The sequence below is a fragment of the Phacochoerus africanus genome, chromosome 15 (assembly GCF_016906955.1).
Source record: "Phacochoerus africanus isolate WHEZ1 chromosome 15, ROS_Pafr_v1, whole genome shotgun sequence".
In the NCBI taxonomy this organism is placed as follows: domain Eukaryota; kingdom Metazoa; phylum Chordata; class Mammalia; order Artiodactyla; family Suidae; genus Phacochoerus; species Phacochoerus africanus.
Genome location: NC_062558.1, coordinates 43,618,241 through 43,635,658, shown reverse-complemented (window position 1 = coordinate 43,635,658; position 17,418 = coordinate 43,618,241). Strand labels below are relative to the sequence as shown.

At 51.3% G+C, this 17,418-nt stretch overlaps 1 protein-coding gene across 2 annotated transcripts in view; it reads right to left on the bottom strand.

Annotated features, from left to right (window-relative positions):
- Nucleotides 1-17,418, bottom strand: part of MYO18B (myosin XVIIIB) — a 237,253-nt gene that overhangs the window by 166,138 nt on the left and 53,697 nt on the right. For both annotated transcript variants that reach the window (XM_047761184.1, XM_047761185.1), the window contains exon 13: nt 1,534-1,707. In XM_047761184.1, the coding sequence (XP_047617140.1) occupies nt 1,534-1,707 (174 nt within the window). The remainder of the gene's footprint in view (nt 1-1,533; nt 1,708-17,418) is intronic.

Here is a 17,418-nt window from a genome sequence, read left to right as displayed (position 1 = left end):
CATGGTTCCTAGTCAGATTCGTTTCCACTGTGCCATGACGGGAACTCCCAGTCTCAATTTTGTATAAACACATACACCAGTCCATTAGAATAGCCAGCTTTGATTGGGGACACTGAGCAAACAGGGTAAGGAATGGGGGGCTCAGATCACAAATACTGACCCTTAGGTTCTGGTTCCATCCACAGAATGGGAAACACAACTTCCAAATATGCACACACTAGTGCCTGGAAAAATAGTTCTGCTTGTACATTTCAGGCACTCTGCTGCAGCCCCAAAGCATTTCCCATCCTTGCTTTAATTCCACCCCAACCTGGTCGTTGCTAGGCAACCCACAGCCTCCCGGCATCTCTCCTATGCCTGCTGGTCCCCTGCCTGCTTAATGTCCACCCTTGACCTCGTCCTGAGAGGTTGACTCAGCTTCACACAGCAGTGTGTGCAAGTATTTGTGCTTGAATGTACATGTGTGTGCACATAGCGGTATGACCCTTAAGCAGACCACAGCTTACACCAGAGCACAAATGTGGAAGCCAGTGGCATCCCAGTGACATCAGCCATCAAGCTGAAATCCTTTGACAGTGGAGCAGCCACAGGGATCCAAGGAGCCTCTAACAGATGGGCCCCAAACTACAGCTCAAAACAGGGCTACCCATTAAGCCCAGACTCCGTGGTCTCCAGGAGAGCTGTCAGAGACCCCTGAGCCTCCGAGATGTCTCCTCTGCCCTCACCTCAGGCAGCTAAGCATTTAGCCGCAGAGGCAGCAGACCTGGGGACTCAGCAGACCCCACACTAGCCTGGGCAGCACAAAGTGCTCCTGCTGTTCCCCCAGCTGGTCAGGCTGAAGTCCTGGAAGCCACCCTGGCCCCTAGGTTTCTCCTGGGCTCAGGCCATCAGCTCTATTTGTAACCTAGACCTTGAACTGGTCCACCTCGTCCCATCTCTACCACCATGACCTTTGTCCAACCACCATGATCTCGTCAAGGGGACTGGTCCTGTTCCCTCATTCCCCATCTTCCTCCAGGCCAAGCTTCATGAAGACTATACCAAATCATGCCATTCCCCTGCCTGGGTCCCTCCATGGCCTCTATCGGTCTGAGAATAAAGCCCCCGGCTTACAGACTATCATGTGAACTGACCCCACCCTGAGCTCTCCAACCTCGTCTATCATTCTCCTACCCAGTCCAATCATCCTGGCCATTTTTCTGTTCCTTGAACTGAATGGTCAGCCTTCCCCCTACCCTGCTGAGTAGGGGATCAGCAAACACAACATCCAGTGGAAATGCGGTGGTGCCTTGGCACCATCCAGAGTGTCCCCTCTTTGCATCACAGACCCCTCCCGGGTTTCAGCAGCCTTTGATCACTGGACAGAGCTAACTATGTGACCACAAGCACCATGCAGGTAGGAGCCATGTCCACTTGAAGAGAAGGTCTGCATATAGTGGACTGTCAATAAATCCCCAATGGACAGGAGGAGGGGTGCTCGTGTGTTCCCCCAAGCGGGGACCCAGCCCACCCGGAAAGGCAGCCATGCGGTACCTGAGCTGGTCTCCTCATCCTCCGGGCCCCGTCGGCTCGGCCCAGCCGTCACTTGCTCAATGATCTGTCGCAGGTGGTGTTTGAAGGTGGCTGTGTTCAGCTCCTCGTACTCACAGCCTAGGGCCTCAGCTGCGTGGTTGGCCCACTCAAAGCGCATGAACTGCTTCCGGCCCACTGCACAAGGGACAAAGCAGGAGGAAGGAGGTGAGGTCCTGGGCACCCAAGAAAACCTCAGAGAATCTCGCTCCCCCACCCCCCTCTGGGCCGCCCACCCTCTGCAGGAGCCTGAAAAACTGCCCTGGCCTGAGCCCCCAGGGGGATGGCCCCAGGCAGAAGCCAGCTTTCCCGAGACACATCTGTCCTAGTTCCTTACCATGCGCATTGGTCACTTTTCCAAAGCAATTAAATATATCGCGGGGAAGACTCTAAATGTGGGACTGGGGATGATCCTCCCATTTCTTCACTTACCCATCATCCATCCTCCAACCCATCCGCTCAGCTACCCCCACCCACACTTCCAACCTTGGACCCCCTCTCCTATTTACTCAACACACATTTATGGAGGTCCTGCTATGGGACAGGCACTGGGTCGGCCTCTGAGAAATTGATAAGCAAGACAGACAAGGCGCCTGTCCTCACAGAGCTTACAGTCTTTTGAGAGGGAGACAATAAACAAGTAAGCAAATAAATAATTTCAGGTGATGAAATCATAGTTATTTTTTTCTCCTGTAAGAAGAAGATAAAACAGGGTGATGGGGTCAAGGGAAACTAGGGGAGTGGCTAGGGATACATGGTGGCCAGAGGCGGCTCTATCTGAGGATGTGATATGTGACCTGGAGTATAAAAGATGGGAAGGAGCTGGCCACATAAAGAACCAGGGAAGAGCTTTAGAGGCAGAAGGGAGAGGTGGTGCAAAGGTCCTGAGGCAAGAATGAGCATGATGTGTCAGGGAAGTGCCAAGAAGGCCAGCATGGCTGAGATATAATCAGAAGAGGCTGGAGTAGCAATGGGAAGCCTCTCTACAGACTAATATAAAGCTACTGAATATCAGCAACAAAGACTGTATGGCATGGTCAGTGCTTATAGTCAAGTGTTAAATGAAAAGGACTAGAAAATCACATTATAGTATGGCATCGACTGTGCAAATCACTCTAAACTGCTATAAAAAATAATGAAAAGGAGGTATAGCCAAATATTAACAATCACAGGGCAGGGGGATTTTGTGTTTTCCAAATTTTCTGCAGTAGTTGTGTACTAATTTTGTTAAGGCAAGTTTAAAAAGTAATGAACAATGTCATCCTTAAATAATTTTCTCCCATCCCTCATCTTCCCATACACATATATGTTTCCTTCTTTGAAATAAGAATCTCAGCCACCAACAGAGATTTCTCAATCCATCAGAAAGAGATCATGAGGGCTCTTCAAGCAGATGACTTAAAGAATCTGACTGGTTTAAGGGAAAATTAGAAATCTGGAAAAACACTTTATCTGGGATTTTGACAATACCCAGGAAGGAGGAGCACTGGCCACTGCTGACTGAGGTCCTCCAACATGCCAGTTACTCAGTACTGATTATTTCAAGAACCTCATGTTATTACCTCCATTTTACACATTATCTCCATTTTACAGATGATGACACTGAGATTCAGAGAGGTTACATGGCTAGGAAAAATGTCCTGCCGCTTTAAAAAAAATGATGGGAAAGGTAACCATGATGGTGATGACAATGTGGTGATGATGGTGGAAAATAATACGATGATGATTGGTGGTGATGATGACCATTGAAGAGATGAGAGCGGTGAGAATGGCGGTGGTGACGGAGATGATGGTGGTGCTGGTGGTGATGACGATGGCAGAGATGGCAGTGGCGATGATGGTGGTGGCAATGGAGATGATGATGATGGTGACGATGATGGTAGAGATGATAGTGGTCACGATGGCAGTGGTGATGACAGCAGTTACCACTCACTAACCCCATTTTATTCAACTTGTCATCTTTGTTCAGTTCATGGCTTTTGGAGTCAGAAAGTATGTGTGAGAGTTCCAGGTGTAGAAAAAATATCAATATATGCAAGTTGCCATTACTTATTCTTATTACTATTACTGAATCTTCACAAAAGTCCTAGAAAGCAGTATTATTCCTGTTTTATAGAAGAGGGAACTGATGCAAAGACGTAGCCAGAAATCAGACTAAGTGGAAGAACTATTTTCTATTTTCCCCAAATCAATCCTCCTAATACCACCTTTAGGAAATCTGTCAAAAGACTTCCTTTTAAATGGATCCACTTATCTTTTCCACTTACGTAAACACCTTGTGAAAGGGAAAGTTTTAGCACTATCTTACATGAGAACCCATTTGCTGAAGGAGGTCACTGAGAAGATGGGACCACCAGGTGACCTGCGAGCTGGCCCTGGACAAGGGGAGGCTCCCCATCCCTCCCCTTTCCTTGGAATATATATTCAGCCCCCCACCCCCACTCTCGCAGAGAGAGCTACTGCAAGGAGGCAGCCTTGAGGAAGCACGGTGCTTTTGAGACCATCCCGACTGAGACTGAGCCCAATTACAGCCTCTCTCTATAAACTAAGCCTCTGGTGGGCGGGGGCGGAGTTCCACTCATTCAGCCATCAAGACAAGCCATGTATACAAGCTCCCTTGCTTATTAAACCTGCCACCTGCCTACCTGAAGTGGCTGCCTCTTTTAGTCTCTCTCCCTGCCCTCCATGTATGGGGGCCAGTTTTTGAACCAGCACCGTTATCACTTGTCACAGACAGGAAGTAGAAATAAATCCAATATGCGTACAAAAATACCATTAGATTCTAATTAGATATGGTTACCTGGGAGCCTGAGGTCTGCTTTCTCTTTGATGAACAAGGAATATTAGCATGTATTACAGAGAGGAGCTAAAGGCTGCTAGCTCTGAATGAGATTCCCTTCTTCCTATGATGGAGCTGAAAGCAAATGAAGCAGGAGGTGGCCATTCAGGTGGGCGAGGTCCTATCCCTCTCTTGCCCCCTCAGCTCCACTGCCACCCTCTGAAACAGTCTCCCACACTCCACCTACAGCAACCCAAAGTCTTCCCGAACTGGGAGAACTCATGAAGGGGCCCAGCAAGGGCTGTTTCTGAAAAGGGGAGCAGCAAATGGACTGGGCAGGACCCTCTGAGTCCTGCCTGACTCAAGGGGTGCATTTCCAATGAAATCCAGGAAGCACATGGGAGCTTTGCCAGGAAAATGCATTTCTGTTTCCAGCTCCCCAGGTCTGGCCAGTGCAGCAAATCCAGCCCCATGGGCTCTTCTGTCTCTGTCCAAACCTGAGGGAAGCCTGCACCTTCTAAGGAGGCTGAGAATCCTAGGGCAGCATCTGAGGTGGGAAGAAATGGGATGGGACAGGAACACGAGCACTGAAGCAGACAGGACCTGGGTCTCGTTCCTGTTCCTGCCATTCTCAGCTGGGCCAGCCACATAGCCTTTTGCAGCCTCAGTTTCTTCATCTGTATAGTGGGATCACAAAACCCCAGACACCTCTTCACAGGGCTGCAAAGACTGGGTGAGATGACAGCCCGTGTGGTACTCAGTGGAGCTCCTGGCCCTGGGAAGGTGCACATCCCATTTCAATTCCCTTCTCCACCTGTAAGATGGCACCACCCGCCCTAATAGGAACTCCCCCATCCTGGGGCCACAGGCACCCCCTCTGGCAGATCTGTCTGCTGTTTCACCAAGCACAAGTGTGGAAGGGATGCTGAAGTAGTGAACTTCAGGTGTGAGTCACGCCCTGGGGACTTGAGCCCACTGAGGCTGTTTCTCTGCCAGGGAAAAGCAGATACATGTGGGCTCAGCGCTCCCCTTCAACCTACCCCAAAGCAGAGACAAAACCATTCTTGGAAGGCCACCGAGGCTGGAGATTCTAGCACACAGGTGGTTCAGTCTCCCACCAAGCCTTCATCTAACTATTGAGAGTGGCTGTTGAGCAGTGGGCACATACTGTGTGCTGGGCACTGTGCTTACGTTCCCCTCCCCTGTCCCCACCCCACCGCTTTCCTCTTATAAAAACCCTCTGGAGGAGAAAAGCAGATAATAAAATTCCATTTTTTCATACTAATTTTCAGAAGCAATCGAGAGGATCAAATAAACTAAAGCATGGTTATTATAAAACTGGCTATATTAAGGGTATCTGATAAACAGTTGTTGGGTTTATTAGTCAAAAAGGATAAATGACTTAAAGTATCAGATGGAATGTTAAACACTGAAAAACTTTAAAAAAAAATACAAATAAATGTTTAAAAACCCCCTGGGCTCACCCCCATATAGAACGGAGTAGGGAAGACCTTGTTTCCTGTCTGAGGTGGTGCAGGGAGTGAGGGGTGGGACCAGGACTCCCACACGGGCGGGCTGACGTCACACTGCACTATAGCTTCCTGCTGTTCTGTGCCAGCAGAGGTCTCAGTGGTCACCGCTTTAGCCCAAGAGAGCTGGCACAAGGAAGCGCTCAATTAACACTTGTAAAGTGAGTGATGAAATGAAGGAAGGAGTCAGTGATGAAATTAACATTTCTCGATGCCAGCCGGCCCTGCCCAAGGTGGCAGATCTCCAAGATCTGGGTGGGAACCACTTTGTTTCCACTCCCAGGAACCAGCCATCTGAACCACAGAGCTGGCTTTCTCTACAGGGAAAATCAAATGAAAGATAAAACAAAAGGGAGAGAGGCAGAGAGACAGACAGGAGGAGAGGCAACCAGCAAGACAGAGATGGAAACAGAGAGACGGGACCAAAGAAATGTCTGAGGGGAGGGCTGTGGATTTTTCCCACCTCCAGTCCCTCCACGAGGGGTCACACACTCTTCTCAGGGTGCCTTCCTGCCACCTACCAGGAAACAAGGAGGATGGGTCCAGAGAGATCTCAAAGCTACACCCAGAGATCATTTTAGGCGCATGCATTTGCCATTGTGTCGGTCACTATGGGAAACAGGACCCCGTGGCAGGTGGGCCCAGGGTTGGGCTCTGCGATGGGCTTTCACACACTCGATCTAGGAATCCCCTGTCTATTCTGCAAGCATCATGCAGGAGACGTGTGATGCTGACCCACAGGAAACACTTCCTGGTGCCTCAGTGGTCTCCCCTCCTCTGTCTCACCCCTCCAAGAGAAAGAATCAGAATGCAAAACCCTACAGCATACCAAGGACGACCATAACACCTTCATGTCAGTCGGCACCTTGGACAGCACCCTGACCCCAGTGGCCTGAGCCCTGGACACCCACTGCCTCATTCAACCCTCTCCGCAGTCCTATGAAGTCAGTATTTATACTGCCCCCCTTGACTTATGAGAACACTGAGATGCAGAGGGTGACCTTCTGAGGTCATGCAGTTGGTAAATGGCAGAGGCAGGATTTGATTCTGCCTCTCAAAGGGAGCCATGCAAATGGGCCTTCTCTCATAAGGGGGTATCATTCTGAAGTCAAAAATCTAAGGTGAAAAGTCAGGAATGCTAAAGAATGACTCTTAAGAAGTGCCTATAACATACAGTACTGAAGCATATTTCCTCCACAAGTCCAACACAGTGAGCTTCCCCTCCAGTGGAACGCCAAAGAAACACTGAAGGGAATGGGTGGCTTGCCTTTAGGGCCCATGACATTTGAAAAAAATGTATCTGTAACCAGCAGCCTCACATCTGCCTTTGCACAAGTTGCATTTACATAAATACAACACATGTCTGATGGGACCGCCCACCCCTGAAGAAGTTCTATATTAAAGAACTCCTTGCAATTACCAATTCCATTATTATGCTCAGTGACAAATAGTCTGTGCATCTTGCTGTGGCCTGGAGAATGCATGCCTGGGCGTGTCTACACAGAGATGGTTGTATGACCTTGGCTGATCTCCCAACAGCCTCGCAAGGTCTGCAGATGAATGTTGTTAGGCCTGATTAATAGTACACACCACCAAAACCCAGAAAGGGATGCCGCCAGGCCCTGAGCCACACAGCAGGTAAATGTGGCTGAGCTAGATCTTGAGCCCAGGTCCCCAGATGCCCAGCTGTGGCAGGGGCTTAAGGGCAGCCCTGGTACCCCTACTAATCCCATTTTGTACCTAGCTTGAGCATACACACAAGCTGGAGATCAAGTCCAAAGGAAATTGGGACAGACTTCGGAGAGCAACCTGCGGGTGGACCCAGAGCAGAGCTGCTCCACTATATCCCCAGGGCTGGCTGTGCCTGCCATGCTGAGGGCCTCTCTCGCACTGGCATCCACGCAAGCACAGGGTATGGTTGGAGGCTCCATGGAATTAATATCCCCAGCCACGGAGTTCCCATCGTGGTGCAGAGGTTAACGAATCCGACTAGGAACCATGAGGTTGCGGGTTCGGTCCCTGCCCTTGCTCAGTGGGTTAACGATCCGGCGTTGCCGTGAGCTGTGGTATAGGTTGCAGACGAGGCTCAGATCTTGCGTTGCTGTGGCTCTGGCGTAGGCCGGCGGCTACAGCTCCAATTCAACCCCTAGCCTGGGAACCTCCATATGCCGCTGGAGCGGCCCAAGAAAAGACACTCCCCAGGGAAGGAAATTAAGGCCCTTTGAGTGGGGTCGCTTGGATATGTGCTCTATGCTGCACTCCCAGAGGTCCCGGGGACAGACCCCCAGCTTCCCACAGAGGCAGCTGGTTTCTGTGACTCACTCCTTCTGGTTGGCTTCCTTTCCCACTTCCATTCCTCACACTCCTCCCAGTACTTCCTGGGACCACCTCCCACATGAAAGGCTTGCTCTTGAGGACCTTGTCCCAGCAGCTGTACCCACGTAAAGGGCAAAGGCTAAGAGAGGCCTCAGAGGCTGATCACACTTAGCACGAGCACGGTTTGGTTTGTTTTGGTTTTCTCTTCAATTACTGAGGCTAAAAGAGGGTTCTCTGAAAGGGAGCCAAGTTCTCAGCACATGGCTCTTTTGTGTGTGTGCTTCTGTCTATCATCTGCACATCTGGGGTGAGGCCTGGCTCCAGCCAATGTGCTACTAAGGGCAAGGCTGAGTCAGAAACTACCCAGGGAGTTCCCGTCGTGGCGCAGTGGTTAACGAATCCGACTAGGAACCATGAGGTTGCGGGTTCGATCCCTGCCCTTGCTCAGTGGGTTAACGATCCGGCATTGCCGTGAGCTGCGGTGTAGGTTGCAGACGCAGCTCGGATCCAGCGTTGCTGTGGCTCTGGCGTAGGCCGGTGGCTACAGCTCCAATTCAACCCCTAGCCTGGGAGCCTCCATATGCCGCGGGAGCGGCCCAAGAAATAGCAAAAAGACAAAAAAAAAAAAGAGAGAAAAGAAACTACCCAGGTGGCCAAAGAGGTGTGGAGCCGGGCAGAGGGGCCACATGGCTGGGGCTCTCAGTTTCCCAGAGGGGCTCCTCATAGCTGTCATTCCATGGACTGTTCATGCGTGTCACCAGGGAAAAACAAATTTTCTATTCTGTATCAATCTGGTCATTGCCTGGTGGAACAAGTTTCTTAACTGCGGGACATCTCAGAGCCTTTAAAGTATATCTTGTGAATCTCCAAGAAGGGCCATATTCTATTCAGACTTATTTGGCCTCAGAATGCTTTCCTAGAGGATCTGAGTCGAATGTCCCGAGAGACACCAGTTTAGGAAATACTGGCTCAGCTGAAAGACCCCTCAATTAACCAGGTGACCCTGGGCAAACTGCTTTACCTGACACGCTTGCCCAAGATCACTCTGCTGGCAAGAGACAGGCTGGGATTTGAACAGAAGAAAGGACAAAGGAGAAATGAGAGGAAAGAAAAAAAAAGAAAGAGTAAGGGAAAGCAATGGAACTGCAGTTTCTGAACTGCTCAAATCCACCTGCAAAGTCAGGTTTTCCCCTTTATGATCAATACCAAAAAGAAAAAAGAGAGAGAGAGTGAGGAAAAAAACAACATACTGCTTTTCCTCTGTACACCATGAGTTTCACTGCTATCAATTACTGTGGCCTCCTGCATTTATTAATGACCAAAGTTATTTCTCCTTCCAACAAGAGCCGTGCTGTTGCTGAACTACTGAACGTTATATGACTCATTTATAACGCTGGTGCACTGGGGTCACATTTCCTCACACAGAGGTTTACAGTTCGGAGGCCTGTAAAGAAGGAGGCCACCTATAGGGAAGAGATGAACCCTAGAAGGCTGTAGATGCTACGAGAACAGACAGTGCTCTGGACACAGACTGTGGGGGTTCAAATCCCACCTCTACGGTCAAGGGCCATTTGATGTTGGGGAAGTTGTGTCACCTCTCTGAACCTCAGTTTCTTCCCCTGTGAAATGGGAATCCATGGAGACCCCTGGGGAGTTCTTACAGAGCCTCAGGGGGGTTACATGTGCAGATCACCAATCTGCTCCATACATGTCAACACTTTTTAATTGCAACGATTTTTAATACTTATTTATTTTGCTTTTTATCACCACACCTGAGGCAATGGAGGTTCCCAGGCTAGGGATCTAATCAGAGCTGTAGCTGCCAGCCTACGCCACAGCCACAGTAACCCCAGATCCGAGCCACACCTGCAACCTACACCACAGCTCATAGCAACACCAGATCCTTAACCCATTGAGTGAGGCCAAGGATCGAACCTGCAACCTCATGGTTCCTATTCAGATTCGTTTCCACTGCGCCATGGTGGGAACTCCCATGTCAACTCTTACAAGTCCGAGCACACTCTGAGACTTCTGCTGAGGGACATCAGGTGTCGTTCAATCGCTGGGATCCCAGAAAACATAACCCTCTTAGAGGTCAGAACTTCAAGTCTCTTCCTTCTTAAAGTTCCTGCTGTTCCTGCCCCTGGGTGCCATGCGGCCACACAAAGGCAGTCAGACTGCTCCATCTGCCTGGCCTTGGACAAAGTGGCCCATCCATCGGCAAAGTTAGCATGGCCCATAAGGCCTGGCCAACAAGCCTTCAATAAAGCACTCCTGAGTTGTTCATAATCCAACATGAACCACTGACTGTGTCCCATCAACTGGAAAGACAATGCACGACCTCTCCCCAATGCTCTGGGAAATGTGAGCAGGTGTTGTGGACAAAGAGGCTTGCTGGACAAATCAGCTAGGGAAGCATCTGATTAAACCAAGCAAAATGGGCTGCTCCCCTGCAGGGCTCCTCAGAACCCTGAGTATGCCAATGTGCACTGAGAGTTTACAAGAGAAAGGGGGCATGGCTAAGGGTCTCCTGGATTAATGCAATCAAGACGCTGGAGGGGAAAGGCTGGTGTGGCATCTCTGGATACTGGGAAAGGCAGTTCCAGCCTGGCTGCAAGATCTCCAACAGGAAATCTCACCCCCTGAGCCTCAGTTTCCATATCTGTACAATGGGGTGGCTCCTCTCCCAGTTGGTCATTTCAAGGATGAAACAAGATACTAGATGTGAAGCTGCCTGGGAGTGTCCCCAGAGCAGGTGATCGAGCTGAGAAGCAGAGTCACCAGGGAGAAACTGCAGGGGCAAATCCTGTGGGGGTGGAGCCAGCACCCATTGAATGACTCCCATGAGGTCACATGGCTAGTGAGGCGGAAACTGGGATTAAACCCAGCGCTGGCTGGACCCCTGTCCAATGCTCTTTCCACCTTCAAGAGTCCCTCCCTCACCAAGGCAGCCTGGGCAGGAGTCCCTCAACTTATATCATAGTCTCCTCTGAAGCTATTAGCAAGGGTCCAAGGAAAGCCCAGGAATAGCTGGTGTTTCCTGAGTACTCACCGCGTGCCTGCCCTGTGCTAAGCACTCAATCTCATCAGTGCGAGAACCACATGAAAAGGTATGATAACTAAGTTCTCGTATATTGATGATGCCGTGGACCATCCAGCAGGACATGGCATGAAGGGGAGGAAGGCTTCAAAGACAGAACTCCTCAATCCCAAACTGGGATCCTCCTTTCCCCAAGTCCAGGGCCTTAGATAACTCCCTTTACCTCTCTGAGCCTCCACTGACTCACCCATAAATCGGGGATAACCCACCACACAGGGTTACAAGGATTAAGTGGAATAACCATGCAAGACAATTAACTCACGCCTGGCAGAGAGGAGATTCTCACTAAACAGTGACAGTCAGTTCCATCATCATCATAGCTGTCAGCAGTGTTGTTATGCTCCGCCTTCTGTCTGAAGGGTGGTCCATGCGTTTACAGTTGAGTTCTCGCTGAGTCACTGCTTAAAGGAGTCTCTGATGGGCACGGCTAAGAGACCCCAGGGAGTGTCCAGTCCACCCCTGTTAGGCAAATCTTTTCCCCTCTCTGAGCCTGTTTCCTCATCTGTAAAATGGGGTGATGGCGCCTACTCCACAGGGCCACTGAGATGGTCAAAGCTCCTATTCCTGCACCCTGTGAGCATTGGATAATGTCAGCTGCTGTCATTACTTACGGGAAACAGAGGGGAGGGGCTTTCGCAGGGTCCCACCCAGACAGAGTGGCTGGGCCAACCTGAAGCCTGCTCCCTCAGGCTTCCAGCCTCCTCACCCCGCCCTCCCAAAGCCTGGGGCTGCCAGTGGGGTGCCTTCCAGCATCAGCCACTTCAGGGTTTTGTGGCTTTTTAAAATATAATTGTTTGCATCCCACAGCAGCCATTCTGGCTTAATGAATGAATTCAATATGCTCAGAAAACGCAGAATAAATCCTTGCCAGTGGCCCAGAATAGGCCCGGCTGCGGCAGCTGTCGGGCAGGAAGCCAAGCCACCAGCTGGGTGCCTGTGACCACAGGAAGGCAGGCGGTGGATGGGCCCAGGAAGGGACCGGCCTCAGGGGGTGCTGGGCCTACTCTAGGGCCCCATGGGAATCCTCCCTCCACCTGAGTCTGGCTTCAGTCCCACAGCACCAGGGCCAAGGGCTGAGGTTGGCGCTTTGCAGATGGGAACACGGAGGCCCCAGGCCTTGCTCCAGCCACCACACCTCTGCTCACTGAGGCTCTCTGTCTGGTGCATCCACTCTGATCTCCCCTCAGCTTGGGAGATTCAGCTCAGGGGTCCCAGGACCCAGGACTCCTTGGGTGGGGCTGACCACCCTGCACCTTGGGTGTCTCCTGCCTAGATTTTTCCCTTGGCATCTCCAGTGCACCTGTCTGGATCGCCCTCCCCGGATCAGACTGAAATTTTGTCTTGGAAAGTGCAGATGGTGTCTCGGGGCAGCCGAGGGTCTGCCACCCAATAGACATGGAGGAGAAGATAGGAAAGGAGGAGAGAAGGAGGGAGGGCAGAGAGAGGAAGGGGAGAAATGAGGGAGGAAGGGAAGGGTGAGGAGGACCAGGGTGGGGGCAGAGGGAAGGAGGGGGTGGAGCAGCAAGACCGCAGCAAGGGCCCAGACTCTGGGTGTCTGGGGACCCACGGGCTTGTGAGAGTGCAGTAAGCCAGCCCGCATGGACATCCGGGGAGGGGACTTGGGCTGTGTTCACTGAAATGTTCAACCCCAACCACAGCCCTCTGGTCCAGCAGGCCCAGGTCCAGGAAACCATGCCTCCAGAAGGCTTACCACCTCCACACATGAGGATGACCATGTGACGTTATTTAGAACACCCCAAAGCAGGAAACAACCTGAGTGACCATCAGCGCAGAGAACTGCAACATAAGCAGAGGCCCCCTCTCTGGGCAGGCCCCACAGTCAGCAGAGAGAACGAGAGGCATCGCTACGAACCAAGAGGCAGAAAGGCCCCAGCCTCATTGTGAAAGCGTGGAAATGGAGCCTGTTTGACCCTATTTACGTAAAAACAGCAGCCAACCACCCACCCAACCTATGTATTTTTCGTGGACACAGATGGAGCTCATGCTCGGCTTTTTTTTTTTTTTTTTTTTTCTGGCCAAGCACATGGTATGCAGAGGTTCCCAGACCAGGGATCAAACCTGTACCACAGCAGTGACCCAAGCCACAGTGATGTCAGATCCTTAACCTGCTGAGCCACCAGGGAACTCCTCGTGCTCAGTCTTTAAGTGCCTGGAACTGAGGCCTGCAGTGGGGGCCACACTGTGACCACTGTGTCACTACACAGCCGTATCCGCTCTCTGGTTTTGACATGGACTACAGCCATGTCGGCCACCGACTGGGGAAGGGTTCAGGGGACTCAATGTGACTGTTCTAACTATTTCTGTGTCCTGATGATTTCAAATCAGAAAGTTTAAGAGGAAAAAAAAAAAGGCAGCCTCTTAGGGTAGCAGAACTGTCCTGTGTCACAGGGCCACAGTAGATACATGACACGGCACATCTGTCAAAATCCAGAGAACCTACGACACCACGGCAAACCCAGCAAACCCGTGGGGGGCTTCAGTTAGTAACTATGTGTCAATATAGCTCATCAGTCGTGATGTCACCCTTACACCTCAACAACAGTCACCTTTGAGAGCAGGAGGATCAGGGGGTGGAACCTGCTTTTGACATTCTATGCTCGTCTGTTCTGTTTCCATTTTTCATAGGAAGACAACTTTATATATCACTCATGAAGTTCTTGGTTTTTTCAGAGTTTCTTTGGTTTTTTGTTTTCTGCTGTTTCTATTTGCTTTTTAGGGCTGCAGGTGTAGCATATGGAAGTTCCCAGGTTAGAGGTTGAATAGGAGCTACAGCTGCTGGCCTACACCACAGCCACAGCAACATCAGATCCAAGCCAGATCTGTAACCTACACCACAGCTCATGGAAAACACCAGATCCTTAACTCACTGAGTGAGGCCAGGGATCAAACTCACATCCTCATGGATCCTAGTGGGGTTTGTTATTCCTGAGTCACAATGAGAAATCCTCATGCAGTTGTTTTAAAACAAAACAAGAGTAAACCCATCCACCAGGTATTTGAATCTACAATAACTGCTTCACACTGACAGCATCGCTGTTACTGCTTCCCTCAGCCTTCTGTGCTCGGGTCCTGCCCTGGCTTGGGAAGCGTCAGTCCTTGGATGGACTGCGCAGGCTGCTAGATGGCAGGAGTCCCAGCAGAAGGCGAGGGGCGGGGGGGCGGGGGGGGGGAGGGGCGCTGGGCCTCTGTCACTACCGCCATCATCTCTCCTTCCTGCGGTCCCTCCAGGCTCCCCGAGTTACAGCCCCATCTATTCGGGGACTGACGTCATTAGGGCAGCAGGGAGCAGTGGCTGATGGCTGGCCCCTCGCCACCAGCCCACTTCAGAGCCCCTCCCTGTGCTATACCTGGGCCCAACTGTGTCATATATGAGGCACTTAGTGACAAGTGGACACGCAAATTTAGTAAAAAACAGATAAAGGCAACCTCCCATAGGCTTTCAGAGCCAAAGGAAAGCAAGGCAACTTGGCCATCGAGGAAGATACCGCCTATCCTTGTTATGTTGAATTCTGAATACTACTGTCATTTTTACGGAGTTAACGAGGGACAGCTGGCAGAGTGACAAAGAATCTCAGGCTATTTAAGCAGGGCTTATGTCACCCCTTACAGCTATGGGGCCACAGGAATTGGAGAGGCTTAAAGACCAGCCTGAGTCAGCTCTGCAGACTCCAGCTTCGCCATCGAAACACCTGAATGGCAGATAGATTTTCCGTTAATAATAACAAGGATGACAGAGCTTTACATTTTCAGAGTAAATCACATCGCTTCCCAAGGGCCCCAGGAGGTAGGCACTCCTATTACCCCCAATCTACAGGTGAGGACACTGAGGATCAGAGGTCAAGAGTCACAGATCACGCAGAGAAATGGGATCAAACAGGTCAGCCAGGACCCAGAGCCACACCTTTAGCTCTCCAGCCTCAGCTCTGTCTGGCAGATGACCTTCCAGGTGAAGGGACAGGATTGGAGGCTGGAGGCGGAGCTGGGAAATTTTCTCATGAGGGGGTGGAGGTCCAGGCACCCAGGATGAACCCAAGGACTGGGCCAGGTGGGAGGCCTTGTGGGGGAGAAGGACACCAGCTTTGGAGGTAGAAAGGCCCTGATTCTAACCTTGGCTACTAGCATCCACCACATGACGCTGTTTGACCTTGGTGATGATGTTACATAACCTCTCTGAGCCTTAGCATCCTGAACTGCAAAGTGGGAATTCCTTCCCTACCTGTCAGAGTGACTGTGGAATTAAAAGCAAGAATACAGGTGAGTCACTGCTGGCCCTGGGCTGCCCTGTGGAACAGGGAGACGCTGAGAGGATTTTATCAGGGAGCTCTTTACTGGGAGGGGGTCATGTCTGGTTTTAATCTCACACAGCCAAGAGGCTCTGGGACAGAGAAACAGTTTCTTGCTGCAAAAAGGGCTCTGAGTTCATCCTTGACTCACTCTTCTTGGGAAGAGGGTCTTCAGGGGGCATCAGAGGACAGTGGGGGGCACTGGTAATAAAAGTGGGGAGCAGAAATCCCAGGAGCTCCTCCTGCCATCTCAGTGGGGAGCTGGGAAGCAGCTACAAGCCTTGCAACATCCTACCTTACAGCAGCCTGCTCTTGCGTGTGCCCAGCACTGTGCTAAACCCTTGACATACACCTCAGCTCATCTCCATGGTAGGTCTGTGAAGTCACTACTCTTTCCAATCCCATTTTACAGGTTGGAAGACTGAGCCTCAGAAAGTGACATTTCCTTGCTCAAGGCCACTGTGGCAAAAGATGGCCACACCAATATTTCTCATTCTCTATGTTCTAGAACTTTGCCACTCCCTCACACCAGGGTTGGGGTCTAGATCCCTCGGCCCTTGAAGCTGTGATAGGCTTATAACCAGTGGAGTGTGGCAGCAGTGACACCATGTGACAGCTGAGGCCAGCTCAGAAGAGGTGATGTAGCTCCAGGCTGCTCTCTGGACACTTGCACTGGAGCCCTGGAGCCACTGGGTCAAGAGGAAGCCCAAAGAGGCCCACATGGGTGACCTGAGAGCTGAGATACAGAGAGAGGGAGGTGCCTGGCCGACTGCAGTCCCCACTGCTTCCGTGTCAGTCACCCCCAGACCACAGCCCAGCAGAGCCCTTGCACACTGTAGGCGCACAGGAGCTTGGAGACATAATAAAACGATGGCTGTTCAAGCTGCGGAGCCTGGGGCTTATTCCTTCCGCAGCGCAGTGACCCACCCAGCCTCAAGCTGGCAAGTGCTGGAAACTTCGCTTCCACCTGAGCCCAAGTCTGTGTCACTCCCCACTGATCTGGCCACTGCCCTGTACTGTCCCTGGCCCTCAGGACCTTCTGCAGAGTTGTGCAAAGAGCACTGGACTGAGAGTCCAAAACTGGACTTCAGTTCTGAGGCTGCTGTTCACTAGCAGAGCTGTCTCGTCATGTGCCCTTCAGCAAGGAGCCACAGCTCTCGGAGGCACCTGTCCAGGAGATGGGCCTCAGGACCCCCACCCAGCCCACCTCAGGGGCAGGCTTTGACCCCCATACTGACAACTGACAACAGAAGTGCTCTGCAAAGAAAAGAGAGCTAGGGTTTGCTGAGTACCGCTGGGTGCCAGGTGGCATGCATCCATTACCTGCCTATCCAAAGATGTAGAAGGTTTTACCATTTCACAGCCATGGAAGCTGTGGTCGAGGGGTAAAAATCTCTTGCACAGGTGAAATCAGAAAATGGAGGAGCCTGGATTCAAGGCCAGCTTGGCCCAACTGCAAGGCCTGGGGTTTTCCCTCCTCTGCACCCTCTCCTGGTCAAGGGAGCTCCAGAGACTGTCCCTTTGCCACCATTCAAAACACAGGAGTGCCAGCTGATTGTTCCATGGGCCACATTTTCCCAAAGGGCAGAAACACAAGGTTGGATATGGCTGGTGGGCCCCAGGTCTAGATTAACAGCAGACCAACCTCGATGCCAGATCACCCAGGGTTTTCTGCCAGCCTTGCAAAGGCAGCCCTCAGCGTCCCTCCCACCATGTTCCCAAGGCACCCGTCAGGGTAAGTGAGCCTGAGCGACAGAAAGGAGGGGGAGACACAGGGCAGAAAGAGAGCCCCTCTACTCCAACCAGCTAAGGCAGGAGCCA